This window comes from Anguilla rostrata, chromosome 10, assembly GCF_018555375.3.
Source record: "Anguilla rostrata isolate EN2019 chromosome 10, ASM1855537v3, whole genome shotgun sequence".
Taxonomy (NCBI): Eukaryota; Metazoa; Chordata; class Actinopteri; order Anguilliformes; family Anguillidae; genus Anguilla; species Anguilla rostrata.
Window position 1 is genome coordinate 29,340,898 of NC_057942.1, and position 25,016 is coordinate 29,365,913.

The 25,016-nt window shown below is 44.2% G+C and overlaps 1 protein-coding gene across 1 annotated transcript in view; it reads right to left on the reverse strand.

The window, feature by feature from the left end:
• The window catches only part of LOC135233161 (uncharacterized), a 164,693-nt gene that overhangs the window by 80,290 nt on the left and 59,387 nt on the right, over nucleotides 1-25,016 (reverse strand). Inside the window, exons 9-11 of the mRNA XM_064296420.1 lie at nucleotides 7,370-24,169; nucleotides 5,821-6,081; nucleotides 5,347-5,434 (exon numbers count right to left, since the gene is read on the reverse strand). Coding sequence (XP_064152490.1) covers nucleotides 5,347-5,434; nucleotides 5,821-6,081; nucleotides 7,370-24,169 — 17,149 coding nt within the window. The remainder of the gene's footprint in view (nucleotides 1-5,346; nucleotides 5,435-5,820; nucleotides 6,082-7,369; nucleotides 24,170-25,016) is intronic.

Sequence of the window (25,016 nt, forward strand, 5' to 3'; positions counted from 1 at the left end):
GTAGTCTTTCAATGTGAACACTGAACATTTGGAAGCAATAACTCAAATAATATGAAGTGGCTAAGGAGTCCAAAAAGCAGAACTCACTAAAAGGAGAGTAACAAGAAAAAAAAAACTGAAGTACAATAAAATAAAAAAATGAAGTAAAAAAATATTTACAACACTGATATTTTTATTTATTTATTATTATTTAATTTTCTAGAGTGAATGGTGTGTGTGCCCTGCGACAAATTGGCGGCCAGTCCAGGATTTATTCCTGCCTCTCACCCAATGCACATTGGTATAGGCTCCAGCACCCCCCGCAACCCTGCCCAGGATAAGTGGATATAGATATGGATGGATGATTGATTTTATTTTCTAAATTAATTTTCACATGAATCACTTCACAGTAGTGAAAAATGAGCGAACCGGACACATGCTGAGGATCATTTTATCGCTGATTGTCTTTAAGTCAGATCTATTTTCAGAAAATCACCTATGGTGATGCCACCTTAATCATGAGTCTTTGCAAGATTAGTGTTTCCATAGTAATAGGAGTTGGTTGCTATGCCATGCAATTTGTCGAAGGGACAACTGACCATTTTTGATTTCAAGAAGGGGGGGGGGGCTCTCTACAGGTCCAGCTTAAGATAGCAATTAAGATAAAAATAAAACTGCCAGAATCTTCAACCAATATAAGAGGGCTTGCAGTGATATGAAAAGGAAAAACAGGACAATAGCATTACAACAAATGAAAAACTGCAAAACTTCAAGATTTCGATTTCCCGGAGAACATCAAGCCTCAACAACTGTCACTGTGCCAGTGAATCACACCTGGTAGCCTGTACCAGCGGTGGTCTCCCTGGGAGAGTCATGGAGAATGCAGGCTATCATGTTACTCGCCCAACTTTATTTATCAAAGCATATAAATACACAGTTAACCTGCCTCACTTGGGTTCATGGCTCTGAGCAGGTTGCTGATTTTAAGACACGGGTGTCCGTATCAGTTTCTGGATTTCATGCCAACTTCTGCCGTTAATTATTTAATTAGCCTATTTAATCATTTAGTGATTGATATTTTAGCTACATTTCTTGATATGTTAATGAATGAAAGTGAAAAACTGTTCCTGTGTCCAAACATGAAACACCTTATTGTGGTCTAATTTATGGTTGTGACTGTTGACAATGAAACCATGCATGCTCACCAGCCCTGCAGGAACTGACCACCCCAGTTTTAAGATGAAGATAAAAACCAGCAAACAGTGGTGTGAAAAGTCCAGGTTCAGAAAGAAAAAGTCCCAGTATTTTGTACCAGTCACTTGGATTTACTAATTAATACAATTTTTCAGCCAGGAGGTAGAACTAATTAGTGAAATCAGATGGCTCATGAGTTCATGGGTGGACAAACACATGGCAGAACTTTTAATTTCTGGCCCCTGGACTTTCTACCTCTGCTGTGGGCCTCCAAGGACAAGATTTGGGGTGCTCTTGCCCTTAGAACACTATAACACCTGATTTAACTAAATAACTAATCATTGTCTTCAGTCAAGACCTTGATAAGCAGAATCAGGTGTCTTTAGCTGGGTTGAAACAACAATTTGCTCCCACATCGGTCCATTTCAGGAAAGATTGTACACCCCTGCTCTATGGAATCTGGCTCGAACACACCTAAGAGTTTTAGATGCAAATAATATATGAATAGGCCCCGCTGACCTGTATACAGTAGCATAAAATCTCTCATTTTATCCAATCCCTCACAAGCAAAGATACAATTTCTTCAGGTGAAATATAAAAAGCCAATATCCTTGTAAAAAACATGTTTTGTCTTTGTTCTTCAGTCCACAGGACTACTTTGTATTCTTCGTTTGAGGTGGTTTAGTCTGCGAGCACTTCAACGAGAGGACAAAATTTAAATGCAAGCCATTGTTGGGACTAACACAGAAGTGTGATTGCAAGATGAAAAAAGCTCTTTGACAGCTCCACCCAATTGTCGAGGTTTTGAACAACAGCAACTCAGTCAGATTTGTAAATCTGGAGGAATCCTTTCCGAACCGTAAAGGTGAACCAAGTTGAACTGAACACAGCTGAGGAAAGTCACGGAAGCCCAAGGCGTCAGGCCCAGTCTGAAACGCACGCTAATTGCCATGGCTTTTGTTTCCCAGGGCAGTCACCCATTAATTCCCAGAAAAAAGAGAACCCCCAATTCATCCATCATTCCGCCCATTCCACATTCTAGAATGTGCAGCTGTTTCCTGTTTGCCAGCTGGGCATGAACCCAGGCACAGGGGTGAGTGGCAGGCTGCGATTTTGCTCACCCCTGTCTACTTCTGGCTGCCGATTAATGGTGATTTTAGCCTCTGTGCTTTGGCAGTAAGTGTCCTTAATCTACTACAAACGGGACAGCAAAGCTTCAACAGAACATTGAGAGGCACTTCCACTTATCAGATGGACCCCATTTTGTGTCAGACCACCAACCCATAACCTGTGTGTGAAAAACACTTCTAGACACAAAGGCTCTAGTCACGCAGCCTTAGAGAGCTTCAAAGATTTTGATTGCCTTTGGAGTCTGTTACTGGAACTTGTTAATATGAGGACCAGAGCTGTGCTATGAAAGTCAAGAAAGTTCTGAGGCTGAGAAATAAAGAAAATAGTCAGAGTCATAGGCCAGACAGGGTTACCAAAATCTACTGTTTGGAACACATCTAGAGTAGATGACCAAACAATTCTCACCATAATGAAGAGGAACCCCCTCACACCTGTCCATCAGGTCAGAAACTCTCTTCAGTGACTACTGTCAACAGAAGACTACAGAGGCTACACTGCAAGATGCAGAACGCTAATGAGCTGCAAAATCAGGATGTCCAGGTTACAGTTTGCTAAGAAGCATCTAAAACACTAAAAAAGCCTGCAGAGTTCTGAAAAAAGGTCTTGTGGACAGATGAGACCAAGATTAACTTGCATCCGAGTGATGCCAAGAGCAAAATGTGAAGGCCAAAAGGAACTGCCCAAGATCCAAAGCATTAATAGGCTGCAAGAAGAGCAAAACGTATACTATACAACCAAAAGTATCTGGACACCCCTTAGTCTGGGGCTGTTTTTCATGGTTTGGGCTAGACCCCTTAGCTCCAGTGAAGGCAAATCTTAATGCTACAGCACACAATCATATTCTAGATGATTCTGTGCTTCCCCAACAGTTTGGTGAAGGCCCTTTCCTGTTTCGGCATAACAATGCCCCTGGGTACATAGCAAGGTCCACATAGAAATGGTTTTGTCGACAACGATATGGAAGAACTTGATTAGCCTGCACAGAGCCCTGACCTCAACCTCATCCAACACCTTTGGGATCAGTTGGAAAGCCAACTGTGAGCCAGGTCTAATTGCCCAATCATTGCCTGACCTCACTAATGCTCAAATCCCTGAAGCAATGCTCCAACATCTAGTATAAAGCCTTCCCAGAAAAGTAGAGGTTGTTATAGCAGCAAAGGGTAGCTTAACTCCATATTATTTCCCATAAATGTGGATGTCAGGTGTCCACATATATTGGCATTTTGTCAGAAAAGTGGCAAACATACACTCATCACAAAAATGAAAGGTTAAACTGAATCACATGATGATACTGTCTAACATACACTGAGTGACTAATTACATAATCATTTGGTAATAAATTCAGCAGAAATGATTTTCCAGCATTTCACATTTTACCCCCTTGACTAGTAAAATGTCAAGTTTTATTGAGATCTCTCATTGTGGTGTTTTTATTACTCTCCTTCATTTGATGGTGAAGATTCCAATTGATTCACACAATGAGATATCCAAACGTAAAAAGCATGATTCAAGAGCAGTCATAACCATTTTCTCCTCCTCCTCCTCCTCCTCCTCACATCATGCATTGACATTCATCCCACACAGAAGACAATATATAAAAAACTGTTTATATACAGCACAGCAAACAAGAAATGGCAAAAATGTGCATTAAACCCAGGTACCTTTCTAAAAAAAAACAAATATGTCCAAACATAAATAAAACTGCACATCCATTGCAACTTATGAGAGACCAACTATGTTTTTAACAATCAAACAGCATTCACATGATGAATAGAGCCAATCCAATCACAATCATGGGTCACTCCATCACAGAGAGAAACAGCATTTACCCTCCCTTCCAGAAAAGCAAAACAGGCTTTTTTATTCTCATGCTCAGTGTTTGGATTTATTTTCCAGTTGGCACATGGTGTGTTGCAAGACGTTGCACTGGAGAAATGGTATTGTGGTATTGTCATAGATTTTGACGTGCCTGAGTTTGGTAACTTCCTGACTCGCCATGCGCTGAAGTGGGAGGAGAGTTGTTGCTGGGGTTGTGTCATCCAACATCGAGAAGCGTACTGAAACTTTGTTGCAGCTCATTGCAATTTTATGGTCTGTCTGTTCTGCATTTGTACCCATGCCATCCACCTGCTACAGACCAGGTCTAAAATGATAGCGACAGTACTGGCGCAAATTATGGACAGACTGCATTTATTAACAGAGTATGATGATCAATGCAATATTTTGCTACAATTTCTCTTTTTTGACATAATAAATGTAATACGTAATAAATGTAATATCAGCATAAAACAAAATGAAGGAATGAATAGAATTATGGGTTGAACAATAATAATCATATAAAATAAACTTTCATATACATATTAGTTCATATCAGCATAATTGAGCAGTTTAATGTATCTTACTGTTTAAAATTTCATAATGAGCATAAAAATGTTTGTCCTTGCCCAGTAGTTTTCTACATAAAATGGTAATATTCACTAGACATTCTATTCACAGAATGTCATTACCACTCGTGGTCAAGAAAATTGTTTCAAATACATTTTACAGATGAAAATGGCTCAGAGAAACAAGAGAAGATAAAAGTTTTAAGAAAAAAGTTTATGAAGCTTTATGTTTTTTTTGGTTTTTTTTCGAGTGCTTTGCGCTGTATGCTCCTCACCTCTGGTCACAAAAATACCAACATTCACTAGCCACCCCCAGTGCACCCAAATGCCACGCCATTTACTGCGCCCATCTGCTATGCAACATTGATTCTGGAAAATGGAGCCCAAAGGTCCTATTATTGCAAACAGATCTGTTCAGTTGAAAGCATTGGGATTCCCAGTATAAAAACCATCATCTTGTTAGCACTACAATTGCACGAACACTTAACTCAACCAGTCAACCAGTGAAACTCAACCAACTCCAGAGTAATGGGGAGAGGGAGGGAGAGAGAGAGAGAGAGAGAGAGAGAGAGAGGGAGAGAGAGAGAGAGAGAGAGATGCAAATGGGAGACACATCAAAATATCAAGACAGATTAACAAGAACCAGGGATCTCTTTACCTCATGCAGCTGAACACGGACTTTGTTGATAGCCTTCAACCACCGTAGTCTGGATGGTGAGAAGGGTGGAGGTCCATTGTCCAAGAAACTGAGACAGTGAGACAGGGAGAGATAGAGAGTTGGCGGATGTATACACCTGCACACCTCATCAAAATCCTGAGGCCTTAGTGCTGTATAACGCAACCCACTATCCTATTTTCAGAACCACCACAGCATAAAAATAATACTGTCATCTTTACAATTTACCCTTAACAACCCACACAGTCACCTGCCATCTCCATGAAAACATAACACAAAGATTTACAAAACTAACGCCTCAGATTTATGGCCCTGAATACAGCACATGTGAAGATTACATCAAATAAAAACCATCAGATTTCTGTCCAAGGCTAATGTTCACACACACACACACACACACACACGCTCGCGCGCACACACACACACACACAAACACACAAACCCACACACACACACCTGCTGAATTTCTCTGGCTTATTCTCCTGGGGTTCTGGGGCCTGGGCTGGACCAGTCTGGGAGGTGTCTCCGGGGGTTCCCTTCTCCTCCTCCCCTTCCTCCTCCCAGGAGGCGGCATGTCCGTCGGCGGCTGGGTAACTACTGGAGCTGTGGTAGGAGTGGCACGAGTCCAGGTCCCGGCGCTCCTCCAGCTCGGAGCTGAGCTGGGAGCTGGCCTGGCTGAGGTTGCCCGAGGAGCCGAAACGGCTACTGTCCACCGGGCTGCAGGGAGAGAAACCAACAAGGGTCAACAATGCAGAGGAACAACCGGGTGGTTTCCCCTGACCCGGCATTGCTCTTTGTCCCAGATTTAAGCCACTTTAAAAAATCGATTTCACCCTTCACCGTGAGGGCTCATCTGTTTAACCACCTGTGATTTAAATTTGTTTTATGTACAGTGTTTGCATATGCAGCCTCGAACTAAGAAAAACTAGGGATCTACTGGTTTCCAGATATTGATCTCTTTTTCTACTTTGCAGTAGAGTCAGCATTTTTCTTGATTATAAGCATAATAATTCACACAGAAGCGGGGTTTAATAACCATAAATATAAGGGCACAGCACTATGCCTACAGCTATGTGAACAGCCACTACATCAACATCTTGTTTCCAGCAAGGCCACAGATTTATGTGTTTCATAGTGTACAGAGTTCCCTTTGACTGGGACATTGTATTATATATGTTTGGATGTGTGAAAAGGAAGCTGCAATTCTTACTTGCCATTCTGTGTCAGGGGAAACAAGATTGTACAAAGGATGCCGTGCTTATGCAAAGACCACTTGAGTTCTGAAATAATTTACTTCTATAGGTCAGGGCCAATTTACTTTGTTGTTCTTCTTTATTAAGGAATAGAGCACACTCTGTAACTCTCATGCTTTATATAAATCTCTCGGTACTTAATTTATGCATACAAATTGGCTTTACGGCCCAAGATATAATTCAGTGACCAGGAATGTGAGCTCATGTTTTAAATGCTAATAAATAAATTGTGTCAGTTCCTTTCAGCATTACAGTTCCATCACTATTAATGGATCCACCAACACTGTTCATGAAGGAGAAAAATAGCCTTTTATCTTCTTGTTTTCATTGGGAACAAGTCTGCGCTTTCAAGGTTTATTTGCTTATTTATTTATTTTATTTTTCCCGTCCTTTACACCGAAGAGCAATAAAATTTCAATAAAGTTCAAATTTCTGCCATTTGGCTCAACGTTGTTTGAGATTTTTTCAAACGCTACTTTACTTATACAACAGTGTTGATATAACTGATCCAATAACAGGTCAAAGAAAGCTTATCACTTCACTGTTTAGATATAACATTTTAAACTAATACAGTATATTCTACAAGAAGGACAAACAAACATTAAAACACAAACAAAAGAGAACAAAGATTCAACTGATAGAGGTTTTATCTTCTGGGGGACTAAGTGAGGGGGATTTCTATCTTTTTGGTGAAAAGATATCAGTGCATTATAAATGGTTTTGAAAATGCCATTTATTATGCTGCTACTGGCCTTTTCTCAAGATCCTGCTTGGATTGCTTGTCCTGTTGCGGTTCTGCACTGGAATCTGCAGGGGTAAGGGGTTCAGAGAGGGAGTTCTCATCCTTACTGTCCTGGGTTTTTGACTTGTCTGTCGCAGGCAAACAGAATTGCACCTTGGGTTTGATTGTGCTGACTGTTTCATCCTCAACAAGGTCTAATGATGCCTGCTTAGATACCTCCTGACTTTCTCTGCCTTTATCTAAGATTTGAGATTTTTCTAGAGACATCTCACTCAGCTCGTCAGTGCCACTGCTATCTGCACCCTCTGTTTCATCTGAATCCTGTTCAAGCTCTCCAGGCTGAGTTTTGCTTGGGGCCTCATTAACTTCAGCCTCAGAAATTTTGACATCTTTCACTGTGGGCTGAGGCTCGAAAGAGAGTGGAGACTGTGGCTTAGGCACATCAGAAGTCTGGCAAGATAGGCCCAGCTTCTTCTCAAGCACTGAGGCAGCTGATGGGTCCTTCCCTGTAGCTGGTTTCTCCTCTTGAAAGAGACTGGCCGAGAAACTCTTGAAGCCTGACAGGAGGCCTCCACTTTCTGCCTGTGGAGCTTGATTTGCTTTGCGAACAGTGGGAGTTGATGAGAAGAGGGACCCGAAAGGTTTGCCACTGTCACCAGCCCCGGACATGAAACCAAATGAAGGGCCAGACAAACTGGGAATCTCAAACATGGACTTAGCAGGAGGAGGCTCAGCAGGTGATGGTGGTTTGCCTCCCAGAGGAGCCTCGTTAAGGCTTTCTGATGGTGGGCCAGCTTTGACCATGCATTTCCCCTCAGATTCACCTGTAATCAACCCCGGATCTTCCTGGAGTACATCTCCCAGAGCTAAAATGTATTTTTCCTCCACAGTTGCATCAGGAGGATGGCTCTTTTCACCTGCTGCAACAGTGAGCAATGTGTCCGTTTCCAGCAAGGAAGGAACATCTTCTCCAGTGGATGTTTTGTCATCCTCTGCAGCCATGCATTTATCAGTCTTACTCAAGTCTCCGGAGTCTTGCGTAACTTCTGGAATTGTTTTAGCCACCTCTGATGCAGGTTTTTGTCCAGGCTCAACAGTGGACAATCCATGACTAGGTACAGAAGGTTTTGAAGTCTCAGCTTTTGTTTCTGACAATGTTTTGACCTCATTTATGATTGTTCTGCCATCGCCAGTTTCGGTAGCTGGTCCTATGGTCCTGGTTTCTGGTTTCATTTTGTCGTCAACATCAGATTTGGATATAGCAGTCACTTCACCAGCTGCTTTAACCTGATCGCTGACACCAGCAGCAGGTACAGTTGTATCTTCGGGATGCATTTTTTCAACTTGAGCACTAGGCTTTGATTGAAGTTTGACTGTTGGAGATGGTTTAGTCTCTGCCGGCTTAGGTGGTTCTGGTCCTTTGAACATGCTGAAGAGGTCGCCCTTCAAGGACTCTGTTGGGAGGCTAGTGGGAAGGTTGAAGAAGGAGTTCTTCTGCTGTGGCTGGGATGCAGGGCTAGGAGAGGACTTGAAAAATGATGACTGTGGGGTTGAGAAAAAGCTGCTGGATGCAGGCTTGGATTCACCGTTTGATCCAGAGAACATCTTGAAGCCAGACATGAAGCCAGAAAACACCTCAGCTGAGGAGTCCAGGACAGATTTCTCAGGCTCAGGTGACCTCTGTGGTCCCCTAGTCCCCTGGCCTGAAGGCTGACCTGGGTGCATCACCACCCCTGATTTAGTTTGTGGTTTTGGTTGGGGATGAAATTGCTGCTGTCTTACGGGGGGTTGCTCAGTTGCTAGAGGCTTCTCTGTTACTGCAGGCTGCTCAAATGTATGAGTTTGTTCTTTTACAGGAAGAAGTTCTGATTCCTGTTTCGCAATTACAAGGAGTTGCTCCGTTTCAAGTAGTTTCTCAATTTCAGTAGGTTGCTCGATCTCAATATCTTTCTCGATTTCTGGAACTTGCTCTTTTTCCAGACATTGTTCTTTTTGTGAGAGTGACTCTGAAACCATGGGCTGCACCTTGTCTTTATGTTGCTCATGTTCTTGCTGTTGTCCTTTCAAAGGAGGCTTTTCTGGTATAATTCCCTGAGATTGGGCTGGGGGTGCTTTGTTGTCCTCAGTGGTTTCTATAGATGTGCTATCAGGTGCAATAGTGGTAGTGGTTTCCTGCATGACAGAATCCTCAGTTTTAGAACTTAGTGTTTGATCACCTTCAATAGGCAGAATGGGTAATGTCTCCTGATGGATGTTATACTGAGCCTGCCCCTCAAGGCATTCATTTAACAAACCACCTGGCATCTCCAGGAGTTGATTGTCTTCTTTTATATAGTCAGTCTCTGTAGGCTGCATAATAGTGGTGGGGACAGGTGTTTCTATCTTTAAATCTGGTTGTGTAATTCCCAACATTGTTTTGACTGCATCAATGGCATCTTCTCCACTGATTTCATCCTGTGGTTTAGCTACACCTGGCTTCTTCTCATCTATAAAGGACATGCTACGCAGGTTAGAACCAGCATTGGGTTTGTTCTGGTCAGAAGCAGTAGCATGTAAGAACACAGAGGGAACATTGACTAGCCCCTCTACCTCAGTCACAGTGGATGCTCTTGGTGCTGGCACAGGCTGTGTCTGCCAAGAACCTGTTTGAGGACTAGGACCACTGAACATAGAAAATAAACTTTTTCCTGGCAATTCTTTGGGTGCTGATGGGCCTGGCTGTGTACCACTCTGAGTTGGACCTTTTGTCTTGGTAGCAGTCTGGGGACTAGGTCCACCAAACATAGAAAATAAAGCTGTGCCTGGGGTCTCTTTGAATGATGACCCAGGTAGAATACCACCAAGCATTGATGATCCAGTTGAGGGAGTTGCTTGCCCTGGACTTGAACCTCCAAACATAGAAAATAACCCTTTTGCAGGTGGTTCATTCATGCCAGCTCTTGGAACAGTAGGTTCACTAACAGTAGATCCTCTTTGACCAGGTGCTGGTTGAGGACTAGATCCACCAAACACAGAAAACAACCCCACACCGGATGTGTCTTTAGGTGGAGATGTGCCTGCATGCATACTTTGTTGGGCTGGATCTCTTTGGTCAGGGGCTGGCTGGGGACTGGGCCCACTGAACAAGGAGAACAAGCCTGCACCAGGCATTTCTTTAGGTCCAGATGATCCAGGAAGGATTCCCCGGAGAATTGATGAACCAGTCTGGGATGGAGCCTGCTGAGGACTGGATCCACCAAACATTGAGAGTAAACCTTTAGCTGGGGGCTCTTTAGGAGCCACATGTTCTGGAGAAGTAACTTCTGTGATTAATACTTCTCTTTGTAGAGGAGGCTGAGGTCTAACTCCAGCAGACACTGGCACTTCTCTGTTACCTGGAGATACCTCTGAAGGCATTGTAGCTTTGGGCAGCATTGCCTGAGGGGTTGATGCTTCCTGGTGTAGAACAGACTCAGGATCTGTAAGTACTACAACAGGCTCAGCTGCTTCAGAGGAGGTGACTTTATGGGCTATTGTTTCCTGAGGTACATTAGAATCAGCACTAACATCATCAGGTAAAGTTATTTTACTTTCAACTGAAGCTACTACAGGGCATGCACTCACTTCTGTAATGGTGATTTCATGGGTCACTTTTTCTTTGAGATTAGGTTCACAGAATAAAGTCACTTCATTTTGTATTGGAGGTACCTCTGTGGAGTGCAATAGTGCAATTTTGGGACCTGGCTTTTCTTTTAGGTTATAGTCATAAGAAAACTCTGCCCCATCATCACCTTTAAATTTTGCTATGGGTACAGTTCCATCAGAGATTGTGACTATACTATTTAATTCTTCCTGAAGTGGGGTAGAATGGACATTAAGCTCACTTGACGTTGCTTGACTGTCGACTGAATGAACCCTTTTAGGTTCAGTTACTTCAGCAGGTAAATTTTTGGGTGGTAAGGTGGATCTAACAGTTAATTCACTGGATAACTGGCCTTTATTGGGCTCAATCTCTTTGGTTGTAGTCCTATCTTCTGGAGCTACTTTAGGTTTTAACACTGTTAGGGGTGAGGCAGGCTGGAGATTAAGTTCACTGGACGATAAACTTTTTCCAGGAGATTCTTTAGCTCCAGGTGATCCAGAGGGAATTCCACTGAGAATAGATCCAGTTTGGGAAGGGGTCTGCTCAGGATTAGATCCAGTGAACATTGAAAGAACACCTTTCCCATTGAGATCATTAGCTGGAGATGTTTCAGGTTGTGATCTGAGCTGAGTTGAGGATGGCTGGGTGCCATTCCCACTAAATATGGACAGCAAGCTTTTGTGTGGCATGTCTGTGCTTGGAGACACTGCAGGAGTTGATCCTGGCTGAGTTGTAACAGACTGAGGACTATGTCCACTGAACATTAACAATAGATTTTTACCTGGAGTTTCATTTAATGGTGATGATCCAGGTGTGGAACCTGATTCAGCAGAAGACTGGGTGATAGTACCACTGAGCATGGAGAGGAGACTTTTTCCTGGGGTGTCAGAGTTTGGAGATGCTGCAGGAGTTGACCCAGGCTGGGTCACATTTGGCTGGAAGCTAGGTCCACTGAACATTGACAGCAAGCCTTTACCTGGCACATCTTTAAGAGTTGATGTTCCTGAAATTGTTGCATAAGTGGTTGTTGGTGGTTCAGATGTAGCAGACTGTGGGATCGATCCAGTAAACATTGATAACAGACTTTTTCCTGGTGGGTCTTTAGTGTAAGATGTTCCAGATGGTGGCACATTAATGGTTGTTCCCTGTTGTGTGGGAACAGGCTGAGGGATAGGCCCACTAAAGCTGGAAAGCAATCCTTTGCCTGTTGTCTCTTTAGATGGTGATGCTTCTGGAGTTGACCCTAGCTCTGCTGGAGAAGTTTGAGCGAGAGTCCCACTGAGCATGGAGAGGAGACTTTTTCTTGAGGTGTCAGAGTTTGGAGATGTTGCAGGAGTTGACCCAGGCTGGGTCACATCTGGCTGGACACTGGGTCCACTGACCATTGACAGCAAGCCTTTACCTAGTGCATCCTTAACAGCTGATGTTCCTGTTGCATATGTGGTTGTTGGCGGCTCAGATGTAGCAGACTGTGGGATCGATCCAGTAAACATTGATAACAGACTTTTTCCGGGTGGGTCTTTAGTGGAAGATGTTCCAGATGGAGTCACATTAGTGGTTGTTCCCTCTTGTGTGGGAACAGGCTGAGGGCTAGTTCCACCAAAGCTGGAGAGCAATCCTTTGCCTTTTATAGGTGGTGATGCTTCAGGAGTTGACCCTGACTCTGCTGGAAAAGGCTGGGTGACAGTCCCACTGAGCATGGAGAGGATACCTTTTCCTGGGGTGTCAGTGCTTGGAGATGCAGCAGGTGAAAACCCTGCTTTGGTTGCATCAGGTTGGAGGCTCGGTCCACTGAACATTGACAATAAACCTTTTCCAGGTAGTTCATTTGACAGTGATGACTCGGGGGTTAAACCTGACTCAGGGGAAAGACTGGAGCTGGTTCCACTGAACATAGAGAATAAACCTTTATTTGGAGTGTCATTGTTTGAGGATGCAGATGGAGTTGACTCTGCCTGAGTAGCTGCAGGTTGTGGGGTAGACCCACTAAACATTGACAATAACCCTTTCACTTTTGAATCTTTAGCAGAAGATGCATCAGGAAGATTTGTATCCAAAGCAGATACTTCTTGGTGAGGAGCTGGTTGGGGTGCTGCTCCACTAAACATTGACAATAACCCAATCACTTTTGAATCTTTAATAGTAGATGTATCAGGTAGATTAGAATCACTGGCAGATCTGTCTTGAGTTGGAGCTGACTGGGTTGTTTTTCCAGTGGATACTGACAGTGAACTCTCAGGTTGGCTGTCCTCCCCAATGCCACCTAGAGTTGACTGCTTACATAGACCCTTAGGCCTGGAAGGTGTTTGGGGCAAAGCACACACGGCTTTTTTCATTGCCTCTTCCATTTGTATATTTGAATGTGAAAGAGGATCCATGGAGTAATGTCCAACTGTGTTGGTCCTCATGCATTCTCTCTGCTGAAGCTGTGGAACTTGTGCTTGTGGCTGTGCTAAGGGAGATATAGGAAGGCACTGCTGAGGCTGCTGACGCTCCATTTTACATGAGTACAGAGTTGGCTTACTAGGGTCAGATCTATCTCTGCTGTAATTTGTAGAAGCAGTCAAATCGGCATCAGCACCAGCAATAGATACTCGCCTTTCCAGAGGTTTTGCTTGGGCTGGAAGGGGTTTTGAGGGCTCTGGTTTTGATTTGTCCTGTTCAGATAACCTGTGTCCTGAGGGTATACTAACTGGCAATGTTTCTGCTGATTTGTAAGAATAGTCTACTTTTGTTTGTGCTGTGACAACCTGGTTTTGTTGACATATATTATGCGGTGGAACAGATGACTGAGTCAACATTGATGCTAGTTCTGCTGATTTTCCATGCGACTTGAAAGAGTAGTCTACTTTTACTGGTACTGTGGTAGGCAGTCTTTGTTGATATGAAGGCTGAGGTAGTATTTTGGACTGGTTCAATATTTGTGGTATTTCTGTTGGTTTTCCATATGATTTGTGAGAGTGCTCTATGTTTTCCCATGGTATGATAGTCTGGCTTTGTTGGTATGTAGTTTGAGGTAGCACAGGGGACTGGTTTAAGAAGGATGACTTTTGGCTAAGTGATTGAGTCTGGGCTGGTGGAACTGATGGAGTCTGCTTCTGTTGCAGGTGATAATGTATATCAAGGCCAGAGGAAACACAGGTGATGTCTGTGTGTAACGGAAGAGCGGGAAAGTTCAGAGAAGAAATGTCATTTACTCCTTCATTATCATTTACCTCCACCGTGAGATCAACAACCTCCAAACATGATTGATGATTGGTAGCATTTACCTGCTGCTGCTGTTGTTTTTTGTCTATCTTCATTTTTTTCAGCTTGTTCTTAGTAAAGTCCAAAGGCTGCCTTTTTTGTGATGAAACCAAATCATTAATCTTGCAGGAAAGGGCCTTCTGGTTATCATTGTCTTTTTGAATATTAGCAGAGAAGTCCAGAGGAATGCTACCTAGCCGTGAGTCTCTCAGTTGCTGTACTGGAATCCATGGCATAGGACTCATAGTGTGACATCTGTTCAAGTAATTTCTCATGTCTGGCTCTGGAGGCAGATTCTGTGATTTTAAAGATTGTGACTGTATCTGGGGTGATTTTGGTGGCTGCTCTTGAGTTGGCGGATTCTCAGTCTTAGCAGATCCATGTGCAGCAGTTAGATCAGCAGGATCATCAGCAACAGACCCTTTTCTTCCCAGTGATTTCGCATTACGAAATCCATCAGAAACTTTGGACATATCCAATGGGCTTGTAAGTGGCTTGTCATCTTTTTCTTCTTTAACTGGCTCAGCAGGGGCCTTATTGAGTTTGTGAGTCAGCTGCAGTGGTCGAGAGGACTGGTTTGAGAAGGAGGTCATTCTGAGATGATGTGGCATCTGGTTATGAAGAACCGATGGTTCCTGTCTGACTGCAATGTCAGGAGGAGGAAGCTGTGGTTGTGGTTGTGCATGACACCACTCTTTAAGACCTGAATAGGTAGAATTTGTTGTAGTATATGACAGGGTAACCTTATGAATGGACAGTTCCTCTGATCCCTCACTCATACAGCAAGGAAATAGATCTTCTTCTTTCTCCACTGTTAGATCAACAGCTTCTATAGATATTTTCTGATCCTGGTGGTGTTTACTCTCCATTTGTACTTTCTTCACTTTATGCCTGGTAAAGTCCACAGGCTGCTGTTTCTGTGTTGATATGGAAACATCTTTCACCTGCGGAAGCTCCTTTTGCTTCTTCTTCTGATCGCTATTTTGAATAGCTGCTGAGAAGTCTAGAGGGGTACTCGTGATATGTGACTCTCTAAAGTGCTGACCTGGGACCCAAAGGAGCTCCTCCTTATAGTGTAAAGGAGCCTTCTGGAGTGACATAGCATCCACTTCATGATAGCCCTTTGTGTTCTGCCTCACATCTGTCTTTTCTGACATCCGCTGTTGAATAACTGACTTTGGAGTAGCATTTAGTCTAGTAACTGTGAAGGCACCAACAGCAGACCCATTCCTCTTTGGTAGTTTTTCCTCTCTGGTTTCATTTACAACAATCAGGGCAGTATCTGTTTTGGATTCTTCAATCCATCCTGCTGATGTGAAAAAACCTTTGAGTGCAGTAGCCTGTGACGACTCTGTCGGTTTTTCTGATAGCTTAGATGTTGACTGAGCAGTAGTATTAAACATACTGGGCATCTTCAGTGGGTTTTTGAATGAAAAGTCAGTCTTGACAGGAGCTGTGGCAGGCTGACTAGGTTGAGCTGTAGTTTGCATTGGTGGAGAAGGCTGATTTGACAATGACGGCTGTCTTGCAAGTTGTGGTTTCTTGTTATGGGTACCAGGTTGTTCAGTCTGTGCAGGACCACGAACAAACAAATTTCCTAACCCTATTGCTGGAGGTGTTGGTAAAATTTGAGCAGATATAGTAGCTGGTTGTGGTATCTGTTGTCCTGAAGGTTCAACCACACTAGCTGGCACAGTAGCCTCCTCTTTGATGATCTTTGACTTCAGACTCTGAAAGCTTGATGAAAGGATGCCTATAGCCTGTTTATCTACTGATGGAACACCTTGAGTTTGGCTAGATTGAGGCTGCTCTGTTTGAATGGAGCTAGATGACAGGGTAAGCTTATGAGTGGACAGTTCCTCTGATCTCTCACTCATCCAGCAAGGAAATAGATCTTCTTCTTTCTCCACTGTTAGATCAACAGCTTCTATAGATATTTTCTGATCCTGGTGGTGTTTACTCTCCATTTGTACTTTCTTCACTTTATGCCTGGTAAAGTCCACAGGTTGCTGTTTCTGTATTGATATGGAATCATCTTTCACCTGGGGAAGCTCCTTTTGCTTCTTCTTCTGATCGCTATTTTGAATAGCTGCTGAGAAGTCTAGAGGGGTACTCGTGATATGTGACTCTCTAAAGTGCTGACCTGGGACCCAAAGGAGCTCCTCCTTATAGTGTAAAGGAGCCTTCTGGAGTGACATAGCATCCACTTCATGATAGCCCTTTGTGTTCTGCCTCACATCTGTCTTTTCTGACATCCGCTGTTGAATAACTGACTTTGGAGTAGCATTTAGTCTAGTAACTGTGAAGGCACCAACAGCAGACCCATTCCTCTTTGGTAGTTTTTCCTCTCTGGTTTCATTTACAACAATCAGGGGAGTATCTGTTTTGGATTCTTCAATCCATCCTGCTGATGTGAAAAAGCCTTTGAGTGCAGTAGCCTGTGACGATTCTGTCGGTTTTTCTGATAGCTTAGGTGTTGACTGAGCAGTAGTATTAAACATACTGGGCATCTTCAGTGGGTTTTTGAATGAAAAGTCAGTCTTGACAGGAGCTGTGGCAGGCTGACTAGGTTGAGCTGTAGTTTGCATTGGTGGAGAAGGCTGATTTGACAATGACGGCTGTCTTGCAAGCTGTGGTTTCTTGTTATGGGTACCAGGTTGTTCAGTCTGTGTAGGACTACGAACAAACAAATTTCCTAACCCTATTGCTGGAGGTGTTGGTAAAATGTGAGCAGGTATAGTAGCTGGTTGTGGTATCTGTTGTCCTGAAGGTTCAACCACACTAGCTGGCACAGTAGCCTCCTCTTTGATGATCTTTGACTTCAGAATCTGAAAGCTTGATGAAAGGATGCCTATAGCCTGTTTATCTACTGATGGAACACCTTGAGTTTGGCTAGATTGAGGCTGCTCCCTTTGAATGGAGCTAGATGACACTGAATTAGCATTATCCCTAGGAGTTTCTGGTAGTTTTCTAGGAGTTGTTGGTGGTTCAGGAAGTTTTCTAGGAGATCTGGGAGCTTCTGGAAGCTTCCTAGGAGATGTAGGAGGTTCTGGAAATTTTCTAGAATTTGAGGGAGGCTCAGGAAGATTTTTTGAAGGTATGGCAGCTTCAGGAAGCCTTTTAGAATCTGTGGGCGAGACTGTAATGCCTGCCGGGTCTGGGGAAGTGCATGCTTTTTTCAATTCAGAATCAGTAGCTTTCCCCATAAAGCCACCAATAGAAGAGAAGAGGGAGGAGATCTTCTGGATTGGCTCACTCAGCTGCTCCTCTGCAGCATGAATCTTCTTCTCCAGCTCAGCAGACCATTCTTCAGCATGCTGTATTCTAAGTTCAGGAATCTGTGGCTGTCTCTGTGGAGGACGGTTCTGTCCATAAAGTCCTGGGGACGTGTATGTAGTGGTTGTGTAAGAAAGAGACACAGAAACTGTCTGAGCTGAGAGCTCCTTTAATCCTTGATTTTGCCAGTAGGGACCACCATGTTTTCTCTTCATCTGCACTGTAAGATCAGCAGCCTCTTGAGGTGGTTCATAAATAACTGCATTTGTCTGGTGTCGTTGTTCCATCTCCATCTTCACCTTCTTCAGCTTGTACATAGTGAAGTCCACAGGCTGCTCCTTCTGTGCGAGAACAGATTCTTCAAACATCTGGGAGAAACGTCCTAGGTTCATATTCATGATTTTATCCCCTTTTGTGAAGGCTGCAGAGAGATCAACAGGATAATTAGGGGTCCTCTGGTGTTGCCTAGGGGCCCAAAGTAGTTCAACCTCATTGTAGAGTGGGATCTTAAAACCACATAATGTGATCTTCTCTTTCTGTTGCAAAGCAGATTCCAGGACACTGGAGTACTGCCTATACTTCTGAGCCTCTTCCTGAAGGGTGCATGCATACACATGCTTCCCAGCTCTGTCGGTTAACAGAGAATAAATATATTCCTCATCAGTGTATACATAGTATCCACAATCACCAGCTTCAGCAGGCCACCACATTCCTTGTTCCAATAGACACAGCCACTGCTGGTACCACTCTGACTCATCCAAAAACATGTCATCGTCCATATCATCTTTATTTACAGCTGAAGAGCTCAAGTCCATTGCACAGCGAGTCAGATCCAAGGGGCCTTTTTTAGAAGCGTGCTGCTTAAGGAAGTCTGCAGCTGCTTTAATATTAAACTGTCCCTTTTTAAAATCAGCAGCCTGTGCCTGATTATCAGACCTATCATGGTTAGTGACACCATTATGGGGGGTTGTAGTACATTCATTAAGGGACTGACATCGACTGATTCTTTTTTCTTTCACCTTTTCTGTGGTTAAATTCAAGACACTCACATTTTCAATGTAAGGTTGTCGTTTTCCCAAAACATTTTGATTACATAAGTTGTCACAACTGCTCCAGCGTTTATTTCTGCAGGTCATATCAAACAGTATTAGCTCCTCATCTGCAGGTTCATGAAAGCCATTCTGAACTGAGTGATTGCTAAACTCCTTCCAAGGATGTGAAGGAATGACATATTGACTAGTATCCATCTCTCTTGGGTTCCACCACTGATGAGGCTCCATTAGGGGTGTCTCATATGGGGGCAGTCTGTATCCTAATTGTACTAAGTAATCTCGAGCTTGTTCAGTGAGGGTCTCTGTAAAGCCATGTTCATTGAGCTGCTGCCATAGGATATCCTCTAGAAGGCACTGCTGTTCATATAGGTCAAGAGGAATTGCTCCATGGTCTGCAAAGGAGTATAACAGGTCTTCATAACCATATTCTTCTGGCATGCTATATAATGGGTAGAGGCTATCTTGCAGAAACTGCTGAGAAGCCATCATAGAGGAAATCTGATGTTCTTGTCTCAAGTTACAGAGGTTTTCCATTCCATACGATGTTTCTGTTGTATGGGATTGCTGATTGTTAAATTGCTCTGGTAAATACCCATTGCTATATTGTGAATTGGATAGCTGGCCAGATTGGGACATCACAGCTATGGAGCTCAAAACACCTGTATGGCTTGACATGGCAAGGTTCTGAGGATCGTCTTTGTTTTGCTTTGGAATTATTCGATCAAGGATGCCCACCCTCTTTTCTGATTCTTGACAAGGTAATTGACTACTGCTATCCTTTGATCCACTTTTGAATAAGTTGGAGATCAAACTTCCACTCAGCTTATGTTCTGTGCCCTCCTGCGGCAAAGGATTGACCCCTGGATTTGATGAGGATGATTCCTCACTTGAACTCTGGCAAAAGATTCCAGTGAGAAAGCCTTGCCGTGCTGCTAGCTTATGGTCTCTGTCAGCTGTACGGTCCTGGGATGGCTTGAACTGCAGTTGCTTGCCACTCTGGGACGGTGGGTGGCTTACACCTGCATCACTCACAGAAGATAATAGTTTGTTGTTTGCAGGCACATCCTCAGAAGGCATTAACTTGTTAAGCAGTCCAGAGAGCAGCCCTCCAGGTTCTTGAAGTTGAGGGGTCGGACTTTGCCCAAGCTTGTGGCACCAGTCCTGGCCTGCCTTATTTTCAGCTAGACTTTGTTGTTGCTGCGACTCAGTATCTGAAGTTTCCAACTTGAAAAGTCCAGAGAGAATCCCTGTGTTACTGGGTTGTGGTGCTTCCCCTTGTTGTGGAGGCTTCTGGCTTTGCCTAAGCATATCACTTCTCTTAGCTTGCTGCGGATTACCTGAGACCGCTGGTTGCTGTTGTGAAGAAGGTTGGTTAGATGCTGCATTGCCTGGATTGGCTAACTTAAACAAACCTGAAAGAAGCCCTCCTGAGGGTGTGGTTTGCTCGGGTGGAGCTGGACTTTGAGCTTGTGCATTTGTCCTGTTTGTCTGTAGTTGAATAGGCTGATGGCTAGCTGGTGGTTGCTGCTGTTGATGTACATTATCTGTAGATGTCAACTTGTTAAAAAGCCCAGATAACAACCCTCCTTGTTGTGTTTCAGGTGCTGCACTCTGCGGTAGAGGAATTTGACTTTGCCACTGCAAAGGTTGTCTGTTGCCTTGGTGCTGATTAAGCAGACTTCCTTCAGGCCCAGGATGCTTTGCTGCAGTGGGCTGGCTAGCTGAGACATTATCTGTGGATCCTAAACCAAATAGCCCAGAAAAGAACCCTACCTGCTGGTTAGGTTGTTGCTGGGGTGAGTTCTGATTCTGCCCTGGGAGATTTGCCTGTTTTTCACCAGACTGGCCACCAAGTGGTGACTGTGACTGTTGGGACACCAGTTCTGGAGAAGCTAGCTTATTAAATAGCCCAGACAGCATCCCTCCAGAATGACTAGGGGGTGTTTGCTGTTGGGGAAGCTGATTTAGCCTGTTTGCTTCCTGCTTTTTAGGCAGAGAGCTTGGGCCACTGGGTTGCTGCTGGGCAGGAGGAGCCTGACTGAACAAACCTGAGAGGAATCCACTTTGTTGGTTAGGTGGTTCTTCGAGTGGTTTAGGCTGTTGATTACCTGGCTGACAACCAGGAGACAAAGGTTGCGGTTGTTGAGGTGCATTATCTGGAGTGACTAACTTATTAAAAAGCCCTGATAATATCCCACCTGGCTGACTTTGGGGTGCTTGCTGTGGTGGAATCTGGCTCTTTAGTTGTGGCTGATTTGAATGACTGACAGGTGAGCCTCGATGCATCTGGGTAGGAGGGGCTGCCAATTTGAAAAGCCCCTCAAACAGACCACCCGATTGACTTGAGGGTGGTGTGTTTTGTTGGGGTACATTCTGATCATGTCCAAGTTCAATTTGATTGCTTTCAGGAGGCCCAGTATGTCCTTGCTTAGCAGCAGAGGGCTGGGTAGTAGTGGTTATGTTTTCAGAAGCTAATTTAAACAAGCCTGACAGCAGACTTCCTGCCTGACTGGGTGGTGCAGCACTCTGTTGTTGTTGTAAAGTATGCAAGTTTTCTTTCTGTTCATCAGATTTTCTGTCTGGTGGTCCCAGATCTTGCTGAGCAGGAGGGGTCGGGTTGCCAGAGGCAGTTTCAGAGCCAAATTTCAACAGCCCAGAAAGAAGCCCTCCTGATTGACTGGAAGGTGCTGAATCTTGCTGCAGGGGTGTCTGAGTGTGTCCCAGCAAGTTTTCTGTGCAGGTTTGTGGCTGATTAGTTTGATTACTGGAAGGTAATTGTTGCTGTTGTGTCACAAGTGGCTGGTTACCAGGTGAGGCTAATTTAAATAGCCCAGAGAATAGTCCTGCAGATGCAGTTCCTTGTGGTGGATTCTGATCACCAGATTGTGGTTGAGTGTTCCCCTGCGCAGCAGTAAATAGCCCTGACAATAGTCCTCCCAGTTGAGGCTGGCTTGTGCCCGCCTGAGCCTTGTTGTCATTTAAATTTTCAGGTGCAGCTAATTTAATCAGTCCCGAGAGCAAACCCTGAGGTTGCTGCTCAGCTTGAGGTTTGGGCTGGGGTTTTGGCTGAATTTGTGGTTCAGGGTTTTGTTCATCACCCACCTGTGTTGATGATTGTTCTTGAATTGAATCCCCAGCCACTGGTTCTTTATCTGAGGAAACATGCCCAACAGGTGGTTTGTCACCATGAATAGGCTTGATCAGTGATACAGATTCAGGGAGGACAGAGGCATCCTGTGGCTTTGCTTGTGGTCGGGAGCGAACGTCCTCATTAGAGGTCACTTTAAAGAGATTTGAGAACCACCCTGTGTCTGTGTTCCCCCTGGGCACGCTTTCGAGAAGAGCAGCACGGCTTGCCGAATAGGTTTTAGTTGTATTAGGGTTCCTAGGTGATGTCGTGCCAGTGGGGCCTGGAGCTGAAAATGCTCCACTGCTAGTTTTGGGAGCACTGGCATCTTCACCAGTGGCAAATTTCAGAAAGCCTGATAACATTCCTCCTTCTGGTTTTGGAGCTTGTGCAGCAGGGGTAGTTTCAGAAGAGAAGAAAGGAACCTTTATTTTGTTACCCAGAGAGAATGGCTCAGATGGCTTTTCCAATTTAACATCCCCATCAGATCTAAAGAGATTGAACACTGAGGAGGCTGGTGCAGTCTCACTTTGGGCAGGTTTTTCAGTGGGTGCAGAGGATATCAGCGATGTGATTGATTTCTTGAAAGGGCTGAAGAACCCAGTGTCCTGAGGTTCTTCTTGACTTGTAGTCTTTGCAACTCCTTTTTCAATATGTGATCCTGGCTTGCTAGACAATTCTTTCTCCTGTAGGTCCGATGATTGACCAGACAACTCTCTCTCAGTTTGCAGATCCTGTGACCCACTTCCAGATCTTTGCAGTATTCCCTCTCCATCTGTAGAAGACTGATCCTCTATATGAGCAGCCTCAGGCATTTCTAAAGACATTCTCCCATCACTTTTAGGCAGGTCTATGGACTCCTCTCTGGATCCCCTACTCCCAGACCTTTCATTCTCATCTTTAGGCTGTGCGTCTTCATCTGTATTAGGCGGTTTATCCGAGAAAAGTCTTAAGGGATTCAGCTTCCCAAACACAGAATCAACGATAGAGGCTGGCTGGTTTACAGCTGGTTCCTGCACTCTGTTCTCACTGCTACTGCTCCGGACCTCTGCTCCAGCCACCTGGGTTTCCTGTTCACTGCCCTGTGGTCCATTATGCTTTGAGGACTGAAAAGACAGCAAGGACTGCAGTGAGAATTTTTTGTCAGATGTAGGTTCCTGAGAGGCAGGTGGAACTATAGCTACTGGTGGTGACCCAGTGGGTTTAGGGATGAAAGACAGCAGTTTGGAGATTCCAGATTCAGCTAAGGGTGTGGCTTCAGGAGTCTCCTTGTTCTCAGAAGGCGGTTTGGAAACCAGCTTGTCTGCAGAAGTAGACATCTGCTTGGATCCTGAGCTAACTTTCTCAGTAAGAGTACTGAATAAAGAGCTCATGACATTCTTTACCCCCACTATTCCAGGTTCAACCACGGGTTCCTCCTTCCCAACTTTATAGCTCTCTTCTTTTCTCTGGTCCTCAATGCCAGGTTCCGGTTTTAAACTGCCCTGAGGTAACAGTCTGGACTTGCTCCCTTTTGGCAGAGACTCATATTTGCTGATCTCCTCCTCTTTCACAGCTAAGTACTCAGACACACTGTCTACCAGATTCTTGAGCTCATCCATGGTGTCCAAGTACTCATTTGGCTCCCCCACCGGAGACAGTATGACCTCAGGACCCTTGCTTCCTTCTTTATCCTTGACACTGGTATTGTCCCAGTACACCTGAGGTTGCTCTGGGTATCCCTCATAATAGGAGGCGTATTGGCTTTGACTGTAGTAACTTTCATCTTCAGTATGAACAGAGTCTGCCATGTAAGTGTCCTGGTCCAGCTCCTCTTCAGAGCCTATGGAGTACTGCAGTTCATCTGAGCCATTGGAGTCATATTCAGTCCTTGCCCTCAGCCGGGCCTCCTCTTCCTCTCTGGCGGCCTCTTGCTCTTGAAACGCAGCATAGTTTTCCAGGGCACTCTCCAGATTGTTTTTAGCCCACATCCTGGTCTTATAGATCAGCTCCTCCTTCCAATGATGATATTGAGAAGTCTTCTTCTCCACCTGTTCCTCCAACCTGGCCAACTGCTGCCGTGGTTGTTCCTCCCTGTACTGCTGGAAGTACTGGGCAGTGGGGATGATGGAGATTTCAGGAGGGGACGTTTTGTCCTCAAAGCTCCCAGCCTCCTTGTAGACTAACCGCACGTCCCCTCTGCGTATCCCATGGGAGCGGTGTCTCTTTTTCCTCTGACTGTTCACAGCGTCATGCTGTTCTGTGTCAGGAGACATTCTGTCACACTCCACCGTCTGATAGAAGCAGCTGCGTCTGCGCTCAGACTGAACGCTGGCTATGTGGTCAACAACACTCTTGCTGTCCTCATCATCCTCCCATTGTTCCTCCTCCAGGTCAAACTCATCATCCAGTATGTTTCCAGATACTTTGTACTTGCTTTCCCAGTCCTCCACACCCATGCCTGAATCTACAGGGATTATCTGAACCCTGCCTCTGCTATTTGGAGGTCTTATTCCAATGTAAATTCATAGTTAAAATTGAGACAAGGGAATGAAAGGGACAGGTTTGAGAAAGGAAGAAAGACAAAAAAAGAGTGGGCACAAAGAACAAGCAACATATAAAAAAATATGATGGTAACTTAATAAAATAATAAAATGAACAATGTCAACATTACGACAAAACAATTTCAACAATTTAATTGCTCTTAGACACAAAGAAAATATCCCTAAAGAGACTAATCTGTGAAGTTGAAACAAGGCACACTGATAACATGCATTAGAGTTAACATAAGTGAATGTGTCTGTGTGCTTGTGTGAGTGCAGATAGAGAAAAGGAAAACAGGAGAGTGAGAATGTATTTATAAAATATGAAACTATAAATAAATCACATAGAAAAATATGTTACTAGTTTAACAAAACTCTATAAAGAGCTGTTACATTCTTGATGTTTAATACACGCCCACTATAAACAGCGAGAAATGCTTTAGGGTTAAAACAATCCGGAACCCAGCAGCAATAAGCCATGGGTTTCATTTCTATTCCATTTCAAACACTCACTGCAGTGCCTGTGATATCCATCCTCTTCTGATTTAGACCCCTGATCCTAGGCCTACAGTGCAGCCTAAATGCATCACAGGCTGCAATGGGATTACCCTCCCCGTGTTTTTAACTTGTGCATCACTCTCGGTTTGAGATAAATTGAGGGAAATTGAATGGCTCTCAGTGTGCACAGCACGGTTCTCTCACTGGCTATGAATGTCATCACAACTTCTTTTGTGTTGTGGAGCTCACACATAATATTGGCTTCTCTGCTTCTGAATAGACAGGGTGTGAGGACGGATGCAAAATCAACCCTG